This window comes from Arabidopsis thaliana, chromosome 4 (genome assembly GCF_000001735.4).
Source record: "Arabidopsis thaliana chromosome 4, partial sequence".
Lineage (NCBI taxonomy): Eukaryota > Viridiplantae > Streptophyta > Magnoliopsida > Brassicales > Brassicaceae > Arabidopsis > Arabidopsis thaliana.
Window position 1 is genome coordinate 6,618,477 of NC_003075.7, and position 21,452 is coordinate 6,639,928.

At 34.7% G+C, this 21,452-nt stretch overlaps 5 protein-coding genes and 1 long non-coding RNA gene across 8 annotated transcripts; 2 read left to right on the forward strand and 4 right to left on the reverse strand.

The window, feature by feature from the left end:
* Window positions 1-199: 199 nt before the first annotated feature.
* Window positions 200-1,463, forward strand: AT4G10750 (Phosphoenolpyruvate carboxylase family protein). The gene has a single exon (NM_117143.2). It carries the CDS (start codon window positions 248-250, stop codon window positions 1,322-1,324), a length of 1,077 nt encoding a protein of 358 aa, NP_192813.1. The 5' UTR covers window positions 200-247; the 3' UTR covers window positions 1,325-1,463.
* Window positions 985-1,368, reverse strand: AT4G05815. Its single transcript, NR_141918.1, has one exon. It is a non-coding gene; the product is annotated as an other RNA (long non-coding RNA).
* On the reverse strand, window positions 1,341-4,905 carry MTA (mRNAadenosine methylase). Its single transcript, NM_117144.4, has 7 exons — window positions 3,763-4,905; window positions 2,901-2,999; window positions 2,603-2,686; window positions 2,180-2,511; window positions 1,887-2,103; window positions 1,716-1,795; window positions 1,341-1,642 (listed from the first exon to the last, which is right to left on the reverse strand). The coding sequence occupies exons 1-7, from the start codon at window positions 4,834-4,836 to the stop codon at window positions 1,471-1,473; spliced, it is 2,058 nt and encodes a 685-aa protein (NP_192814.1). The 5' UTR covers window positions 4,837-4,905; the 3' UTR covers window positions 1,341-1,470.
* A 3,638-nt stretch (window positions 4,906-8,543) lies between these two features.
* SCRL21 (SCR-like 21) lies at window positions 8,544-9,046 on the forward strand (the record flags this gene model as incomplete). The annotated part of the gene is made up of 2 exons (NM_001036539.2): window positions 8,544-8,626; window positions 8,784-9,046. Exons 1-2 carry the CDS (start codon window positions 8,560-8,562, stop codon window positions 9,044-9,046), a joined length of 330 nt encoding a protein of 109 aa, NP_001031616.1. The 5' UTR covers window positions 8,544-8,559.
* Window positions 9,047-9,921: 875 nt separating this feature from the next.
* OPT7 (oligopeptide transporter 7) lies at window positions 9,922-14,200 on the reverse strand. Of its 2 annotated transcripts, NM_117145.3 has the most exons (9): window positions 14,011-14,200; window positions 13,538-13,936; window positions 13,247-13,401; window positions 13,075-13,172; window positions 12,120-12,389; window positions 11,550-11,849; window positions 11,158-11,413; window positions 10,874-11,056; window positions 9,922-10,778 (listed from the first exon to the last, which is right to left on the reverse strand). In NM_117145.3, exons 1-9 carry the CDS (start codon window positions 14,039-14,041, stop codon window positions 10,170-10,172), a joined length of 2,301 nt encoding a protein of 766 aa, NP_192815.1. In that variant the 5' UTR covers window positions 14,042-14,200; the 3' UTR covers window positions 9,922-10,169. The 2 variants fall into 2 exon arrangements, with proteins under 2 accessions (NP_192815.1, NP_001328829.1); NM_001340684.1 differs by having other exon boundaries at window positions 9,928-10,778; window positions 13,075-13,401; window positions 14,011-14,165.
* Window positions 14,201-15,983: 1,783 nt separating this feature from the next.
* On the reverse strand, window positions 15,984-18,981 carry AT4G10780 (LRR and NB-ARC domains-containing disease resistance protein; the record flags this gene model as incomplete). 2 transcript variants are annotated; one of them, NM_001340685.1, is made up of 2 exons in its annotated part: window positions 15,984-16,225; window positions 16,321-18,981. In NM_001340685.1, 2 exons carry the CDS (start codon window positions 18,979-18,981, stop codon window positions 16,217-16,219), a joined length of 2,670 nt encoding a protein of 889 aa, NP_001328297.1. The 2 variants fall into 2 exon arrangements, with proteins under 2 accessions (NP_001328297.1, NP_192816.1); NM_117146.1 differs by lacking the exon at window positions 15,984-16,225 and having other exon boundaries at window positions 16,303-18,981.
* Window positions 18,982-21,452: the final 2,471 nt, after the last annotated feature.

The following is a 21,452-nucleotide window of genomic DNA, read 5'->3' on the forward strand; positions in this document are numbered from 1 at the left end:
TTGTAGAACAAGAAAGAAAAGTAGAAACCCTAAATTAAGTTGGGCTAATTAAAAGGCTTCAGAATCTAGTCGGGCTTTTTGTAAAAGCCCTAAATGATATTTTCTCGTTTCCTAAGAAAAAACAGCATGCAGTCTACGTTTCTATCCCGAAAACGCTAATAAGTGAGTACTAATTTCGTTTTGGTCATACGAAAGCAAAAACACTTTGTCTTTTACCACTTCTTCGATACTTCCCAAGTTCACCGCAATGGCCACCGCTTCAATCTTCCCCGCCGCCGTGACCGTCACCAGAGATGTGACATCTCTTCTTAATCCATCTTCTCTGATAATCGGAAAATCATTATCTCCTTCAAAGTTCAGCTCAATCAAATCCTCCGTTTCATTTTCCCGCAAAACCCTAACTCCAATTCGATACTCTTCATCTCCCGCCGATCACTCACCCGCCACCGCCGTGGAAGCGATCACGAATCGATCCAAAACCTCCTTGAAATCTCGTCTCCGTGGAGGAGAAACTCTCTACGGTCTCTTTTTACTCTCCTTCTCGCCGACATTAGCCGAGATCGCTGCTCACGCCGGTTACGATTACGTCGTCGTTGATATGGAACATGGTCCCGGAGGTATACCGGAAGCTTTGGATTGTATTCGAGCTCTTAACGCCGCCGGAACATCAGCCATTCTCCGATTACCGGAAAACTCACCAACCTGGGCTAAAAAAGCTCTAGATCTAGGTCCACAAGGAATCATGTTCCCAATGATCGAATCTCGTAAAGACGCTACCAAAGCGGTGTCGTATTGCCGGTTTCCTCCCGACGGTATCCGTGGATCGGCGCACACGGTGGTGAGAGCTTCTAACTACGGAATCGATGAAGGGTATTTAAGTAATTACGCAGAGGAGATTCTGATTATGTGCCAGGTGGAATCAGGTGAAGGAGTGAAGAAAGCTGATGAAATCGCAGCCGTTGATGGTGTTGACTGTGTGCAAATGGGACCGTTGGATCTTAGTGCGAGTTTAGGGTATTTGTGGGATCCTGGACATAAGAAAGTGAGAGAGATGATGAAGAAGGCTGAGAAATCTGTGCTGACCACTGATCCGGCGAAAGGCGGGGCTTACTTGTCGGGTTTCGCGATGCCGCACGACGGAGCTGGTGAGATTCGGGGACGTGGTTACCATATGGTCGCCGGAGCTGTTGATGTTGGATTGTTTAGGAATGCTGCTGTTGAAGATGTGAGGAGATTCAAGATGGGTTTGGTCAATGAATCGGACAGTGAGGATTCGTCGGAACATGATAAAGATGTTGATGATGAGAAGTACTGGAGCGAATAAGCAAAATTTCAAATTTCGTTAATGTTGTTTCCTTTTAACTTTCCATAAAGATTTACAAAATCATGATGCCACAAATGTTTCAAAAACGAAAGCAACATGAATCCAACAAAGCTGAGACATTTGGCTTTGTTTTTTTTGGAATTGAACTAAGCTGTGATTGAGTCAATAGCCATTGGTTCGTTGTCTGTTTCCATTGCAGAGGCTCTTGGTGGTGATGGTGGCTGGACATCTATTTCAGGGTATGATGCTTTAAACCGAGCTCGAAGACCTTCGTTTATTAATCGGACACCGTTAAGCTGGTTCCCAAGTGATAGCCATCTATAACCAACAGTAGACTCATAAGATTCATGACAACAATATCATATGACAGTTAAAAGGTCAAAAACTTTACCCGGCATGAGCATTGTGCATACGGGCGAATAACTCGAGCTTTCTTGCTCTTGGCATGATCCTCTCTAACATTGCATACATCTGGTGGTTGACAAGCATTCTCATCACACAAGAGTCCAGAATCATACTAATTCGAAACGATTTGGAAAAATGTGGGTAATTATGGACAAACCTCGTCTGGCTTCCGGCTTGTTTCTCTAACCTCTGCGACAATCACATCTGTGTCGATGTTTCTGTTCACTTCTGGATTTCCTTTGATTCCAACCAGACAATGCTCTTTGCTATGGTTGAGCCAGTGACCTGTTCTTCCTGTTCGAATAATACGTTGAAGTTGATTTGTCTTTACCCATATGATCTCTTCCACTCGCTTGTATCCCCAAAGCTCCAAACTTAAAAAAAAAAAAAAAACTCCATTAGAGTGGAAAAGCACATGAACACAAAATTTGTTGAGATTTTTCTAAGTACCATTCACGGCCTAGTTCCATAGCACGACCAGTGACCCAGAGGAAAATCAAACCGTCAGTCTGTAACGAGGGAACATTAAGAGTTCGCATTTCGTCATCAGCCATTGTTCCATATGGAAGTTCCATGTGAATGTCCCATGGTGGATCCGCCATAACAACTCCAAAGGTTCCCAAAATGTCCATTCGAAAAGAACGGATGTCACAGTTAATCCATTGTGCCTCACCAAGTTCAGCTTCAGAACAGTAATCAGCACGTAGAGGCTTCAATGCCTTATCTGGACCAGCCATCATAGCGTCAGCCATGTCGAGCTCGTAATGCACGTATTTGCAAGTCTGTCCAAATTCAAAATAATGGTTGCTCTGTTACCATATATCTACACTTAACCGAAGTACTATCACACAATTGTGACCAAAAAAAAGTTACCTTCATGTGACGACAAGTATCGAGAAAGGAACAATCTCCTAGGCTAACGTCAGTATGTGAAGCGATTAGTCGACGGAAATGTCTCTGAAAGTATACAGAATTCATAAAAACTAAGTAGATTTCAGCAAAGCAACATAGACACCATAGCAGGAGATCAATATAAACCTCACAAAATAACAAACAAAAAACTTGACATGCAAACCAATCCTAATTTGTTCGCTATGGAATTCTTAACAATATAACATTCTGAATTTCCTATCAAATAAGATGTACATTGTAAATTTGAGTTGGTTCAAACCTTGTTGCAGGCTATGTGAGAACCAGACTGAAGACGGCAATCCTCTTTAGTTAAATACCTACAGTAATACTTAACCTGTGATCCTCCTTTGCTTTTAAACTGTAAGGAACATAAAAATATAACAGTCAATCACAAGATCCAAGCTGTTTATTAGAAGATGAAATGAAAACTAACAAAACATAACACCTAGAAGAGTTGAGGCTAGAAACAGTGACAGGTCTCACAAGATACCAAGAGAGAAAGTCACAACAAACACACAAGTTTTGTGGAAAGAGATCTTTGCTTTCGCTACATCGATATTGAAACTAGAAAGTAGAAACTATGTATCAAAAACTTTCAACCCCACCCCACACTGAGAGACAAAACACACAAGTGTTGTGATAACTAGTTAAACACGCTTATAAACATTAAGCATCTAGATCCGTAAGGTGATTATTTTCAATAGAAGGCTCCTTGCTTTCAGAACATATGGCCACATAGGAGCATCACTATCAGCATCCAAACCGAAGAAACACACATCTAAGTTATATAGCTCTTTGCTTTTCACCCTACTGCTTTTCACAAAATGGCATAGTATCTGCTCCCCTATAATCTTGATAACAAACTACTATGGATACTAACTACTAAGATGGCTAATAGCTTTCTCCAGAACTTGTTCACGAATCATACACTATCTAATCCGCTATCTACGCCAAATTAACACAGCTTTGGATCAACAACTTATCTAGTCTGCTGTGAACTACACTATGTGTTTTCCTCCTCAATTCCTTTTGAAAGCTTATATACTCACATTTACATTCACATATAGTTTTGTATTAAAAAAGCATGTATTTAACTAAAGACTATAGTTAACTGAGTTCACCTTAGCAGCAGTAGCGGCTTCTTTAGCGGTTGGACGGTGAATCAGATCAAGCAACTCCTCACCTGTCCTAGACTGTTGCTTCTCCTTAAAAGACTTCTTACTCAAAAGAGCCTCAACATCTTTCAAATCCTCTTCCTCACTTCTAAGCTTCTGATTCGACGGTACAGGCAACGGCAAAGGCAAAGGAAATGGTGGTGGTCTACCCATTATCCCCATTGGATGATGCATTCCCATCATTTGCATTCCTCTTGGTGCATTCATCATTGGCCTAAACCCCATATTAGGATCACCTCCCCACATCTCAGGTCTCGGGAAATTACCCGACCCGGAAACACCAAACCCGCCACCAGAAACAGTAGCATTCTCAATTGAATTAGGCGTTTCGACAACCCGATTCGATTCGTTATTCCCTTGGAAACTCTCTGGTAACTCTTTAAGCAATCTAGTTCTATCTATAGCTAAAACCATGATCCTAGGCTTCCCACTAACCTCAAACTCTTCCAATTCCACAGAACCATTCTCTTCCGCCATCGATTTAAGTGCGGTCTCCACCGCAAGAATCGGTCCACATTCACCGCCTAAATCTCGTAACGCCGCCTTCTCCGCCGGTCTAGCATTCTGGTCATTCTCAAGCTTCCTAAGCACAGTAGAAGAATCCGTAGGAGAAAACGGTACACGTTGAAGCAAACACTCAGCAACCATAGCTCTAACAAGCGCCATAGGACTCCCACTAGACCCATCAGCTTCAGCATCTCTCTGATTCGAATCAACAAGCATCGATTTTGAATCATGCCCATGTAATTGTTGCAGTTGGGTTCCTAATTTAACAATCGGATGATGCTTCTTCTCAACTTTGGGTTCTGGTAATGGTGGTGTAGCTACGAAAGGTCGATTCGTGAAAGAAGAGATGAGTTTGAGTGAGAGATCGAGAGATGGGACTATATCGGGAACAATGGATTGGAGTGAGGAAAGGAGATCTAAGTGAGCGTCGTGTTGGGTTCGAATTCGATTCTCTAATCGAACTCTCATGTCTTTGACGACGGTAATGGTGGCGTCATCAGATTCAGTTTCCATGGCTTCGAAACAAAAGAATTCGAGAGAGAGTTTGTGCAGGTCTTTAGCTTGAAAGAAAGTTAAAAAGGGTTTTAGCAAGTAAGTCACTAAAACGATGTCGTAGCAGTTTTAGGTCACGAAAAATGTAAAGGAGCACGATGATAAGTTTTTTTTTTTTTGTCGGACACGATGATAAGTTGATAACATAAAACGGTAAAAATATTTTTGGGTGTTTAGTTAGATAATTGTAGGATATTTTAAAAATGTAAGAAAAAGTTATATGTAGGGTAATTTAAAAATGTAAGAAAGGGTTATAAGAAATTTACAAATAACAACTAGTTTAGTATATGATTTTAAGATTTCAGTTCTTTGTATTTTATTTTGGATCAACAAAATCCAAATTTTTGCACTTTTCTTTTCTTTATCACGGAAAGTGATTTAGTTTGTTGGAGTTGAATTCTGATAAAAAAAATATAGCAGAGGTGAACCGTTAACCCTAAAAATCGAAGCTCTAAGTATCGCAAAAATCGACAAGGTTGACCTAAAATAATATTTTTTTCTCTCGTCTTCCTGCTTTAACACAAAGTGACCAGCGCGTGGAGGCTCAAATAGCACCAGCGTCAGTCACCTTCTTTGTTTCTCTGCATAGTTTTTCATTTCTTGTCTTTGTATTCTTTGTTTGTGGAAGCATCGAGGCTCTACATTTTGGAATAGTGGGTGTTGTGGGGCAGATTTAATGAGGTTGGGTCTTGGTACTCAGATCTATAGGATCTGTTGGTCAAGGGTGTTCTTGGGTCATCGTTCTTGTTCGGTGGTCACAGAGTGGAGTCACAACGTCGTCTTTGTCGGGTGGTTCTCTTCGCTGAGTCTTGACGGACTTTGGAGGCTTTTGCTTCTCTCTTGACGGCTCGTTTCTTTTCTCCCAAAGCTGCATCTGTGCAACATTGGATCGCCTCCTCGATATCTCGGTATCTCCAATGTCTCTCATGTATTCCTCTTTTGTGTCGACTTGTTGCTCTGATCAGTTCGTCTCTGTGAGATATGGTAACATCAGAGGATTAGGTTTAATTGTCTCCCTCGTTTGGACTTCCGTCTCCCTTGTTTGGGCTAATCTTCTCTTCCCGACTAAGTTAATCTTTGTTAGTTTGGGGTTGAGCACTTTGATTATATTTGAGTTTTCTCTCATCGTGTAGCAGATGATGGTTTGCTTAATTTATTGATCGTTGTGGCGTTAAAACGTCTAAGTGGTTCTCGATTATCTTACGGTTCATCCGGAAGACCCTTGACAAAGGCACTCATTGAAAAAGAAGCATTTATTGAGAAGGCCAAGTTCCACTATCTTGTTATTGCCATAAGTTATGAAGAAGCCCCTCTTCATAATTTGTTGTGCGGGAAGTCTTTATGGTGAGCTTCGAGAGCTTCGTTTAGTCTCGAGACAAGATTTGTTTGGTTTTTACAATGTATTATCGGAAAATTCCTTCCTTATCTTGTCGTAGGTTATGGGTCGAGCATGGTGTCTTCTTGAAGTTTAAACTTTTATTTTCTCATGTGTATTGTAACGTTTCCAATCTAATCTTATTATATAAAGTACAGTTTTGAAAGTTACTAACTCACGAGATCATGACACGTGGTTATTTAAACGATCTTAGATTTTGACATATGTTTGATTTTTTTTTTACTTTTTCCTAAAAGAAAATAGGAAACTAAAAAACAAAGATATTTATATATACTAATTAATATGTTTATATCTAAATATTTAACTTACAATTTTCTTAACTAAAATGTAAAACTAACAATAAGATGGAGTGTATATAATTAAATTATATAAAAAACTAACAACAAGATGGAGTGTATATCATTAAATTATATATTTTATTATGGTAAAATAGGTATTTAAATTGTATTGCAAAATCGAATTTGTAAGATTGAAATTTGGTTTAAAGAAATACTAAATTACATACTGAAAAAGTATGAGAGTTACGTTACTATTTGAAATTCAAATCTTATTATATAAAGTACAGTTTTGAAAGTTACTAACTCACGAGATCATGACACGTGGTTATTTGAACGATCTTAGATTTTGACATGTTTTTGATTTTTTTTTACTTTTTCCTAAAAGAAAATAGGAAACTAAAAAAAAAAGATATTTATATATACTAATTAATATATTTATATCTAAATATTTAACTTACAATTTTCTTATCTAAAATGTAAAACTAACAATAAGATGGAGTGTATATAATTAAATTATATAAAAAAACTAACAATAAGATGGAGTGTATATCATTAAATTATATATTTTATTATGATAAAATAGGTATTTAAATTGTATTGCAAAATCGAATTTGTAAGATTGAAATTTGGTTTAAAAAAATACAAAATTACATACTGAAAAAGTATGAGAGTTACGTTACTATTTAAAATTCAAATATCATTAATAAGATGGAGTGTATAGGGACTGCATAGTCCGAGTTACTCATGTGTATAGTAAAGCTAATCGCATAGTAAATGGATTAGCAAACTATGCGTTTTAATTACTGCTCGGTTTATATTTATTTGATGTTTGTCCAACAGTTGTAAGTCCGACATTGTTAGAGGATACAAACGGGATGTCGTTTTCACAGAGTGTCCGAATGTAGTTTTTATATTATAAATAACAAAATAGTTTATTATGATGAAATAGATAGTTAAAATATAAGTAAAATTGAATGTGTATGATTAAAATTTTATGTAATACAAAAATTACTACATTAAATATTAGAAAAAGTGTGTTGATTACTATTTACTATATAAAGTTTAAATATTACTGTTAATATTTAAATAAATTTATATCATACACCCGCCTATTTAGGCGGGCCTTATCTAGTATCAATATAATTCGTGAAAAAGAAAAAAAAACCGTGAACCAATTTTTTTGATATCGACAACAAAAAAAGAAGCTAATTTTTGTTTTAAATAGAAATGTTTTTAAATTGTTAGTAAATTTTAGTAAAGATATTTTTGTAATTTTATATTCTTTTTATATTTTAAAAAATATATTTTAAAAGAGAAAAATGGGTAAATTATTTTTCAAACAAAAACTTAAAAATTGGGATTTTCCTAAATTTTCTTTGGACTATAAAAGCACTTCTCCAAAAATTGTGTTTTATAACCATAATTTTTTGTATTTATAAACTTTTTTTGTAAATGTAAAATCTACTCATTATAATTTTTCTGTACCTTTTTTTTAGGTTCGCATATGTTGCCAGAATTTCAAAATATTTTGTTCTTGTTTTTTTTATCATAATTGTTCGTATTGTGTATTTTACTAATATTTATGTCTATTCAATAGATTCATCTATCAAATCAACAAATAAAAAAAAATCTCAACTTTAATTTTATTTCAATTAGGTTTTCATACCAACCACATATTTTTGCTGCAATAAATTTTTGTATTTATATGGGTTAACATATTCAACCAAAAATTTTAAAAAGTATAAACTCATACAACACACACCAAAACTAAGAATAAATTTACAAGTAAACTTTTTCAAGAAGAATTTATCCAAAAACCACACACCTTTTCTATCTCGTTGACTTTTCCATGCCACAATTCTTTTCCATTTCAAGTTTTCTCTTTCTTTTTCTAATTTAACAAAAACTATTTTTAGTATGTGTTAAGTATATTTATTAAAAAACAACTGCCTTTCTCACAAGCAAGATAAAAACCCTTTTATTAAAAAAAAAATTTAAGAAAATTGAATCATGAGACATGCTACTTCACCTATAGTTTTCTGTTTTCTCATATTTCTCGTTATGAATCATGTTAAAGGTAGGTTTAATACTTTATTCAAGAGATGAAAACATATTTATTTCTGTCGAAAAGATGGTGTTAGAAAAATATTAAGGCCTTTGATTTAATCGTATATTGTCAATTGTTTAACTAAAATTTTATATACAATTATTATTTTTTATTAATTCGAAAATAGGTCAGGCGAAAAAAAAACGATGTCCGATTGGACTGCATACATACGGAAAATGTGGGACCGACAGAGCTAAGTTTTGTTTTAGTGAAATTGAAAGTAAGTTATCATTTTCCAAACAAGTGCTCAACACTATTTCTAGTTGCCGGTGCGATGACGATAGGCAAGGAAACAAGGACTATATTGGTGCCAATGTGATAGAAGAGAAGGCCGTCCTTGCCCCGCAAATTGATGAACTTCACGGTTCGAAAATGGTGTTTTTTCTTTGAGTCTTTAGTGTTTGTTTTTGCTTATGTTTTTTGTTTTTTTTTTGTGTCTTTTGTTGTTTTTTAATTTCGTTTGTAGTTTTTTTGTCTTATATCTGCTACTTATTTATCTTTGTAAAAACCTCTCAGATGGAAAATAGTATAAAACTTAACATTCATACCAAAAAAAAATTTATTACTACCGAAAACCAAAACATATTTACCAATAATTAAGAAGAAACAACAAGTTATAAGATATATTTGGTGTTGAAATATATATAATCGTTTATACGAATAAAGTGGTAGTATTGTTTTGAACCATCTTAAAATTTATATTCGTTTATATTTGATGAGGACTCGAGTTTCTTTGGTGTTGTCCATGCAAATGTTCTAGCTTCACGGTTCATAATCGATGTTTCTTCCTTACACTATTGGCGGTTGTTTTTATGCGTGCTTTCCTCGTATTTTCTATTGTTTTAGTAGTTCTTTTAGTTGTAGATTTTGGTCTCTTAACCTTCTTTGTTTCCTATGTAACCGTTGTACCAATTTTGAAAATGGTATAAATACTTCGTACTAATAAAAAAAAAATTACTAAGAAGAGACAATTTATAAGATATATGGGTGTTGAGATATATCGTTTATACTAATAATGGTAATAGTTGTAGTATTCTTTTGAAAGATCTTAAATACCATTGTGTTTTTATCACGCTTTGGCATGTAAATATATTTTTTACGGTTGTGGTACAAAGTTACCAATCAAAAGTCAAAACCAAATTTTTCTTTCAGTTAATCTGTTGTGGATATACAGTTATCCAAATTGGGTACGCATAAACTCATTACGAGTTACTAATTACTATATTGAAACCTAACTGAAATCTAACCAAAATTGAACCGAACTAGGCAATAAAAAACGTTTCAATTGATTATGAATTTTCAAAAACTCAAGACCGACTTAAAAGAAACTGAAATAATCAATCCGAATAATTGAATAAATACCCCACCCTACTAATGAATCATCCTTACTATACACAGCAATCTCACACACTGAATATGAGAATGAATGTAAAAAATGATCTTTACAAACATAGGTACCAAATCCAACCACCAAACTTTAGCATTGGAAATGCCTTCGCCGCGCAAACGCGTTTTACGTATAAAGCGGGCATCCTTCAACAATAATACCAGGCGCGGTTGGACAAGAGGCCAAAGGACAACCATCAAGCTCATTTCCCCACCAATCCAAACTCACATTCTCAAGTCCCAAACACATATAAAGCAACACACCCATAAATGCTAATCCAGCATCCAATGCTCCTGACAAAACATAATTATACCTCTGCCATAGATTTGGCCTGTACCTAAACACAACAAATCCGGATAAGAATCCAGCAAGAACCCATGTTGTGTAGTTCACGGCTGTTGCGGGCGGCATCGAGCTTGTCGCGCTTATAAGAACCGGCATGTTTATAAGCTTGATCCACTCTTGTCTAGGAAACATCCTTGAAGCTAACCATACAAGAATAGGGGCTATAGCGCCCACAAGGAAGAACCAATTAACGGATTTGTATAAACCAAGATCTCCAAAGATTCTACGAGGTCCAATAAGTCCCCATATCACCGATGCATCATAAAAGACTTTATCCGATGGACATGTCCAAACCGAGTTAGTAACCGAATCACATATGTTGGGGATGGTCTCCATTAGCCACCAAGCCGTTGTGAGGTAAACAAAACATGAGATGAGTGTTCCAACAATCTGAAACCAATAAATCATGAACAAATTATAACTAACAATAATAACATTAAGAGAGTCGTATAAACTAGTTGACATTAAAATAGAGATTGTATAACCTGTGCCATGAACATGGTTCTAGGTGGTATCTTCATGTAGTGACCAAGCTTAAAGTCTTGAAGAAACGTGATGGCTTGTTGCATGCTTATGTATCCATATACTTTAAAGCACATATTTGCAACTGGATATCCTGGATAGATATATCCTATGATATATTCTGTAATAATGTTCAATCCTGGCGCCTACAAAAACATTAAACATACTTTTAATATGAATTTGCACTAAATCTCCAAATAATTTGAGACAAATTATATAGGTATTCAATTTAGATATGGTTTTTTACCTGATTGGTGATGGCGGTGATGATACCGATAGGAAGTGTAAAGATAATGGCGACGGTACATGCCAATAGAACACCCCACCATGGTAATTGAAGTTGGTCATTGTAATACTCACAAGCAAAGATTGTGGCTCCAACGTTGGTAACGAGTATGCACCAAAACCACCACTCTGGAACTTGTTTGTACCTTTGCATTAGCCTCGCGTGTACATCCAATTTCTTTTCTTTAAAACTCTCCTTACTCTGCTCCCATATCTCCCTAAAAACATATCCATTAAAAGACATTACAGAAGCGAGCTAAAAAAAACCATTGATGATCCAAATCCTTACATATATACATATAGTTCATAAGAGCTTATTTTGATATACATTGTTATGTATGAGCTTTATTATACCTTCCGTGGAAGAGAGCAACATGCATGATGGTAGCGCTTAAAGCGGCAAAACCAACACCGTAACTAATGGCGAAGAAAGTGCAAAGATACAAAGGGCCTTGACGCTCGTAGGCTGGGAGGTCAAGGTGGAAATTAGAGTCTATAATGGATGTGATGTTGTACTTTGAACCCTGGCTCGAAAAAAGTGAGCTCGAAAATATGGGGAAGGTCTTGGCCTTGTACACATCGAGCCAATAGCATATTGGTACCAAGACATATATCACCAGCACAAATCCCACACCCACATTAGCCGTAGCAAACCTGTTAAAAAAACATAGAAAGCATTTTTATTATTGCAATACCAATTACCAAACTAAATTGAACCTAACCAAACCCAAAACCGTTCCCGGTTATTTGGTTATTCGGTTTGTTTTTTCGGCTCATAAACCGGATAATGTATGATTATAAACCAATTTCGGTTTATCTTGACCCATACTTTTATGACTTATTAGACCATCTCCAACCCATCTTCATACTCTTATGACTTAATAACTTAGTGAAATGAGTAAACCGGGATGAGTTTGGACTGACCATGGACTAGCGAGTGGACTACCCAAGTAAGAGGAAATGGTTGACCAGTCAAGTCCTATGGCCCCAACACCTAACCCGTGAAGACCAGACCCGATCTGTTGGGCCATAACTGATGATGGAAAGAACCAACAAACCCACGACAACGACGTCATGATCTGAAATAAGTAGCCCGGAAAGACATAATAAGCGAAACTGCAAACGAATGCTATCACGAAGAATTGTGTACGTGTCAGCCCTCCTTTGGTCCGTTCTTCTTTCTCGTGCAAAGCTCTGACAATTTAGCCAACGACAACATCAATATGTTAGATAGAATTATATGTCGATTTTTGTTTGTTAAAGAATAGAGACATATTTATGTCTCTTGCTTCTAAATGTGGTTATGTTCAATTTGGTTAGATTCAACAAGCCAGTTATACGAAAATATAATCCATTTGTATAACCTACACCACATAAATAAGAAAAATGAATATATTTCTAGTAGTTACGTACGAAAATGTCTTTATCAGAAAAACATATCATGATGTTTATTTTCGAAGACATATGATAAAACTTGGTCCCATGACATTTTTTTTTATTTTACATGTTCAACAAAAAAAAACACATCACATTCTAAAGCTAATACAAATTGAAAAAGAAAAATTTCATGTTTCTCTTACTTTACAATTTACAAAAACAGTATATGCCCACCATATTACAATGAAAAATATTGGTCTCCATATTATATTCAAAGATTATTTTATTTTATTTATAAAAATAAAAAAAAATAAAAAAAATTGGTGGGAATGGAATATTTTATCTAATATTTATTATTGTATGGCATCTTCAATTTTTATGACATTTGGCTAAAACACAATTATTTCCCCCTTTACTTTTGTTTGTATTGTATATAGAAAATATCGAAAACTTGAGCTAAAACGTGAAACACACTCTAGTGATTATTGACTGTATTATTTACCTAAATAGTGAGACTTGAACAAGATTCGCCGGCCACCACATCGCCGCCGGTTCAACAAGGTATTTCCTAAATATTCCAGCCCATCCAAAACCTAACACCTAAACATCATTCACACTTAAACTAATCAGAAACCATAAACTCGATCAAAATCAAAAGGGTTAAGAATACCAACTTGGGTGGTAACGATAACGATGAAAGACACAAAGAACGTTATGTTCTTCATGTAAAACGCTTTGACCACGGTAACAACGTGTATTGCGTAAACAGATCCAGCTCCCGCGTTAGCGAAAATAGTGATCAACACATGCTCTTTCACATTAAACGGACCTGAAACCAATCAAACAAAATATTTAAAACTAATTTTTCGTAATTTATACAAAATAAAGAATGGTTCAAAATCGATTTTTTCAACGGTTTAATGGTTGAAAGAAACAAAAACAAAAAGTCAATTATTTTGGATTACCTGGATTCAACGTAAACTGCCACTTTGATCCTTGGAAGAAGACTCTATCGGTGATTTTAGCAGCCATGAGACGACCAAGTGGTACGACGGCGATTTGAGCGGAGATGGCAGAGATAGTGAGAGGTTCTGTTCTATACCAGAAGAACTGATTGAGAAACGACAAGAGGATGCAAGAGAGAGTTCCTAAGACCCACATGCGAAATGTTAAGACAGGTAATGAAGGATCATCTGTTGTCGGAACAGTGAGTGCTACTTGTCGGATTGGTGAGTTCTCTTCTTCTTCCTCCTCATTCTCGTCGGAGATTGGTAAAAGAAGATCCTCTGTTTCATCTCTTGGTTCAGATGAAGATGAAGATGATGACGCATATGATGGGTTTGTCAGATCTTTTGGGTTTGTTACTGTTTCGAAAAATGTTTGTTAGTACAATTGAAATTATAAGAAAAAATATTATAAGTTTGAGAATTGTTGTTACATAGAGGAAGAACTTGTTCTGATTCTTCCATGGTTGTCTTCTTCTTCTTCTTCTTGCTCTGTTTTTTTTTTGGGGAGATGTGAATCTGACAAAGCTATCTTCTAGTCTTCTTCACGTCTTGAAGAGTTGGCCCATTTGAAATAATAATATCCAACAACTGTCTATTGTATATTTACTTCTTATTTAATTTTTGACATTAAAGTAGTTTTGTTTTCAATAGATTTTCATTCAATTATAAACATTTGTATCCTCCTTCAAACTTATTACTTTCGTTTTGCTAAGATAATTTTCTTGTCTACATAAAATTTCTTTTAACATCAAAGTCTTACAAAAATTTAGCTATACACTATTTCATGTCTTTTCTATTATAACTAAAAGGGTAAAAGGACAAAACGATATTTCATATTTTTAAGGGTTATTGGTCTATCATCTCTAATCTTATGGTTGGTTTGTATTCGTTGTTGAAACAAATATTAAAGCTACCCATGCAGAGTCTTAATTTAATATATCTTTCTTTCCTCATATGTATATATGTTTACTAAGGGGGTGTTATTCGTTTATGATTTTAAAAAAGTTTTAGTGATTTAAACTGTTATGTAAAATCTATTGTTATTCAATCAAGATTTTTTAAAAGTATGTTAAATTTTTGTGTTATTCATTTAAGATTTGTAAAAAGTAATCTAAAATCTTCATAAATTTTGGTTATTAGATTCATACTCTTATAAAGTCATTAAAAGTTTTGTGTTATTCAATTAAAACAAAAGAATCTTTGATTGTTAATGATTGTTAATGATTTAAATTATTATGTTATTGGTTCATGACTTTCTACATTTTTCTTCACAAAATAAAGTCATGGAAAGTCATGAAAAGTATTATCAAAATAAAGAGATTGTTAGAGAAACTTTACAAGATTATGAAAAACTAATCAACAAGATTATAAAATACTCTCTAACAATCGTTTAAAATCTTTCATTTCTTTACTTTCTAGGATTTGATTGAAATCATCAAAATTCCTTATAATTTGGAACCAATAACACCCCCTAAGTTGGAAGAAATATATATTTTAAATTTTATAACAATGGGCTTTGTGACGATTTTAAGTTTTTAACAAATTTATCATCTATTCGATAACATACAATTTAATATTTATTTAAAGCATGTAAGACAAATAATTTATTTACAACTTTTTGTAAAAGTTTTGCCTATCTACCAAATAAGCCCATATAAGGTTAGTAGTATCTAAGTTGGGATGCAAATTATTTCTGTTTCTAAATGAAACCTTACAAATAGAAAAAAAAAAGCAATCACGAGATTCCAAATTATATTACATATGGAGGAGGATAATCCAAATTAAGAGAGAATCTTATTTGGAATTTATATTACCCATTCTCACAATGTCACGTTGGCAGATCGAATACCTTTCATGTCCTTTTCTTGTTTATTTCTCAGAGAGACAAAGACTCAAACCAATCTTCTTAAACCGGAGTGGTCAAGAAATTAGTTTGTGCAAATTTTGCAGTTTACAAGAAAAAAATGTGTTAAGCAAATTGATAACCACTTGTTGACTAACATCATTTGGTCACCAACTAAATCTAATAGATTTTTTCTTATGTTTGTTACCTCTCTCTGTTTACTTTATCTTCGAGATCCTATAATAATAATATGTATGGGATCTGAGATCACATAATTGATAAATTCCATTTGCTACTTCTATTAGAAGGTGAGCCTAGGCCTAGCTACCATGTGAAGAATCTGGGATCACATGTGATTTGATAGTTTTAAACTTTCAATTATGTTTACATGTCTTAATAGTTGACTTGATTTGTATATTTTCTTAAACAGTAGTTTTAAACGTGGTGTTTTATAGATACTTGTCATAAGACTTAACATAGTGAAAGAAATTGCAGGCCGGGATAGATTTTTAAATTTTTGGAAGAAAATTGATGTTGGATCACTTAAAGATTTGACTGTAATAAATAGGGAAGATCTTGTTTGAAAAAAATAGGAAAGATAAAGAAAAGTTGCAGAACAAAAGAGACGGTGGGAGAGGAAATATAAAATACAATCCAGTGGTAGGAAAGAAAACAGAAAGTTGGTTACATTTGCTTGATGTTCATAGTGTAAGACAGTTTGTGTCGTCTGATATGGTTCTTGAAAAACCGGCTTGTCCTACGGCCTACAGGCTGTCTTAGGAGTAACCAAAGAGCTAAATCAACTGACAAAGAAAAGATTTCGTTAGTGCTAATACATTATTTATATTATTTGTTTTGATCAAACAGAGAGAGAATGGAGCTAGGAGAGGATATACACCAGTTTGGTTGATGGTAAGAAATGGAGTTTAGTGGCTTCATCCTTCCATTCAACACTCTCGATCCATTCTGTTTCTTTGTATTGTAGGACAAACTTCTTTCCAACGGTACCAGTTTTAGAATCCAATGGAAGTTTTCTCAGCTTTGGACATCTTTCCACGTAGATTCCACTTAGGCATGGAAAAGACAGAGAAATCCAATAGATGCTCTTTAGCTCAGGTAAACTAGACAAGTGTAGAATTTGTAATTTCTGGAAAGGAATAATCTTATGCAGTTGTTGCTGCTCCTCCTCAGTAACACCGGTGGCTTTTGCGTGACTAATTAATTCTTGTAGCTGCTCCAACTGCTCAATCATGAGATAAGTAATGTTCGGAGCAAACAATAGCCAAGTCAAATCCTTGAGACTAGAACAAACATGAATAATGACTTGGGAGAGGTTGAAGAAACATGGACTTGTTGGATTTGTGTTCCATGTTAACCTCTCTATCTCTATCTCTGAAATTTCACAGTTCCACATGGTCAGACTACGAAGGCTATCCATAGTTGGCAGACGTAACTTTGTGTCTTGTTCTTGGTCATAAATGAGACAACGAATAGATACCTCTTGCATACAATTCATCAAAGTGCCAGCGTCAATCATTTGCTCCAAAACCATAGTTGACACAATATCTATGGTTAAAATCTCTAGATGTTCCAATAAATGCAGCTCCTTCACTGACATAACATCTAGCATAATATTAGAATTTCTTAGTCCTAGTGTTCTTAAACTCGACAACTTCGATATACCAGCTATACTCCCAAGTCTCCTCATACACTCCAAATTCAAATGTATTAATGTTTTCAAATCTTGGAGACAAGCAGGCAGCCCCTCTATGTTTGTATGTGACAAATCGAGATATCTCAAGGCGACCAACTCCGATATTTGCTCTGGCAATCCATCGAGCTGGTGGTTTTCTGATAGATCTAAAACAACTAGCTTTCGCATATGCCGGAAGAATTCACCCGAGATATGTACCAGTGATTTATTTTCCTGGAGGAAGAGAGTTGTGAGTTCAGGACACTCAGGACTGCCAGATATCTCTTCAATCCCATTATTCATCAGTGACAACCTTCTCACAGCTCCCCAATCCTCAACCTTTGGTACTTTACGTAACCCGGATCCAGCTTGAACAATACATCTCTCTTTATTCTTCCCAAGATCAGATAATGTCCAAAGAGCCATTTCACGAACCACATCGTGCATTTTCACTTCTAATTTGTTCTTTCCTTCCTCGGACAATAAACATGCACGGACAAGAGTACCAAGTATCTCATAACCTTGATTTACAGCTCTTTCCTTGCCTATATTACCATCAATGAATCCCTCGCATATCCAATAATCTATCAATCTATACTTCTTTATTGAATAATCTTCAGGATATAAAGCGCAATATTGGAAACAAGACCTAACATGCTTGTCATTTAGATTGTCATAGCTATACTTCAAAATCAGAAGGATATGGTCGTCCATGCCAGAAAACTCTGCAGCATATGAAGTTAAAACATCAACTGCATGATGCCATTCTTGCACCGCCCTCTTGCCTGCCATGGTTTCGCCAATGACGTTGAGTGCCAATGGTAAGCCACGACATTTTCCAGCAACCTTTTTGGCAAGTTCAAGAATATCTGGATGGCTTCCTAAAGATATTTGTCCAACTTTTTCTTGGAACAACTCCCATGCGTCATTTGTTGACAAACATTGAACTTCCATTGGATCGTGAACCCCCATGCGTGCACATACATCTAGAGAACGAGTGGTGAATACTACTTTGCATTTGTTTTCTCTTGTCTGACTCGGAATTCCAATCTTTGTTAAATCCACTTTCTTCCATATGTCATCCAAAAGCAACACAAATCTCTTCTTGCTTAGGCAATTGAGTATATCAACGGCCTTCTGGCTTTCTTGTTTCTTGTTCCATTCTTTACCTATAAATCCTAATTTTTCGCCAATATCTTCTTGAATCTTGTGGATTTGTAGATCACTAGACACCACAACCCAAATCACAATGTCAACCCCATTCTTTGTATCATGTAACGTATTGTGAATCTGCGTGAGAAGGGTGGTTTTGCCTACTCCCCCCATACCATATAGACCCATAGTTCCGACTCCATCATCCATAAGACGATTCCAAGCCCTTTGAAAAATTGTTTCCCGACCCATAATGGTTGGTTGAATAGGCCTCATCTCAAGTTTTGGAGCTGGAGCAGCTACTATCTCAAAAAATCCATTAGAATTGAGATTTTCAACTTCCTTTATCATCAAAAACACACGTTGACCGTACGTATAACTCGAGCTTAAATTCGTTGAACAATTACTATAAAAACACAATCTTTGAATTTCAATATTACGAGCACTTAACAAGTCATAGAATTGGTTTCGAATAATCTCGACTCTCTTGAGCCATACCTGGACTTGTTGGAGCCTCTCTAGACCTTTTCCTTCTTCCATTTGCACCCTTCTCAACACATCATCTCGTGTGGCTGTGAGATCTTCAATGGCTTTCTCAAGAGCCACTATATTATCCTTGAGTTTGTGAATATAATTGCCTAGGCTAAAAAAACAACTATATGCACGAGTGAGCACTTGATCACATGATATTTGGAGAGAGATACAACTACCCATCTTGCATTTGACAGAGAAAGAGAGATTCACAATTCAACCAACCAACGAATCAAGGAAATATAACCCCAAACAAAAAAACTAACCTAGGAAGCTTAATGAGATTTTCTACAAATTTGGAAATAAGATCTTAAGAGATGATACAATTAAAGAAAAATAACTACTAATTCCTCAACTTATATATTTTTTAAATGAGTCCAAGTTGTCACAGTATTAATTTAAATCAGCCACGATCGACAGCCGTCTTATTGTTTTTATATACTGAGATTCCTAAAAATATTAAAGATTATGAAAGATGTAAGTGATGCGTGGCTATGTTATTTTCATTGGTCTTCAATGACTTTGTCATTTTCATTCGCAAATGAGAGCGACGACAATAACATCCATCGTTAAGAGCCCGTAGAGCTCCTTCAATCTTTTGCTATGGAGCAGCTGACTTGATCTGATCTATTCTCTACACGTGCATGAGAGTAATGATAATTTCAAATCTGTAAAGTTCACATGTAAGTAAGTTTATATTTTCTAAAAATTAGAACCTGATTGATTTTAAAGAGGAGATATGAGTCCAGACCCGTGCTAACATTAGCGGATAGAGGAAGCGAAAAAAATAGTGCTCTAATTAATTAAAAAGTTGAGTGTAATTTTTTTAAAAAACAAACAAAGTATATATATATATATATTAGGGAAACTTAAGTAATTTTATCTAAGCAGAAAAAAATTGATAGAAAAACTATAGAGAGAAAAGTTTTGTCACTAAAATCAACTTGAACCATCATAATGTAACCAGAGATTAACCAAACAAACCTTTCTTTTTAGCCTAATTAATAATTACTGTATATATAATTGCTTAAATATATTTAGAAGACCATGCTTACTTACCTCTACTACCATAAAACATTCAAAGTTATAAAATATTATGCCCTTAAGTTTTAAAAAAAAAATGGATGCCAATGTTTCAAATTCTTTGACGATGGCACGGCCCTAGATATGACTAACCTAATCCGTATTATGATTACAGACCGAGCATCTTCCCTCTAAAAGAGATCGACCTATACTGTTATTGTTCACGTTTTTAAAATATGTTTCCACCGAATACATATTATTCAACATTAAATCATTTGTAATTCTATACATTAGTAACAAAGATCAACTTATATGGACTTTTTAATTCAATTAAAGGATCAAACTCAAAGTAGAGACAACTAAAGAAGAAAACCATTTTATAATTAGCATTAGTTGTAGACATGATTATAATGACTATGTCATTTTCGTTCTTTGCAACAATCAGATCGATTAATTAATTTTTATCCATAAACTTGCACCTGTTGTCAGTCATTGATGAGAATTTAAATCTACATATACATTTTTGCAGCCATTTTGTGAAATAAATCTTGAATTTGGACTTATTTACAATGGTTGCCACTAAATTTTAATTATTTGAATTTTTTTTTAATTAATGGTTTGAATCTTTTTACGGTAATTAATTGTGTAACAAACCAAAAAGATTCGAAATATATGGCAATCACATATGTCACGTAAAACACAATAAATTATCTTCTCTTTATTTCACCTACAATATTCACTAAATCTTAAACAACCAAAATTTGAACTATTTCAATTATTTGTATAAATTTCGGCAATAAATTAAAACAAACACTGTGAAACAAACCAAAATACATTTACGATCCCGTAAAATGAGCAAACCCAATTATATGTGCATCTAAACACATTCCTTATCTTGGTTTGAATATTCCACGGAATTAAAAGTCCATAACTTTTTCGGCATAAAATCACAATCACAACTAATTCCACAACTAATATTTAAACTTTTTAAAAAATTAAAATATCATGAGACGAAAAATGTAGCGGGACGGATTTGGATTGATATGAAATATAGCAGGACGGGTTTGGATTGATATAACACAAATTGAATATTTATTTGATCATTTTATCATCACTAATTTTTTTTTACAACATTAATATAAATTATATAACTTTAATACTAAACTAAAACCGTAAAATTTAATATTAATATATATATATATATATATATATAAATAAAATATTTGCCCGTGGTGTACCACGGGTTAAATTATAATAGGTTACAAAAGTAGAAATAAAAACAACTGTTTTGACTTTCAAAAAAAAAAAAATGTTTGACTTTGTTTATGGCGTAGAATAGATGCAGTAAATCATTTACGTTGTTTGAGTGTGTTAAACCTGACTCTCACTTTCGCTCTCAATCACTGTTTGTGTTCAGACATGCAAAAGAAAGCGATTAGTAGACTTAACGAGTTCTTTGGAATCCTACCGCTCGCTGGTCTTCCCAAAATACACTAGATATGAACTCAATCTTGAGTTCCTTTCTTTATCTACAATGTGATCTCTCCCCAAATTGAATTGAGTAAAGAAGGAGAAGATGTTAAATTTCATAAGGTTCTAACTCAAAACCAATTCGATAAGTGGATTGACGA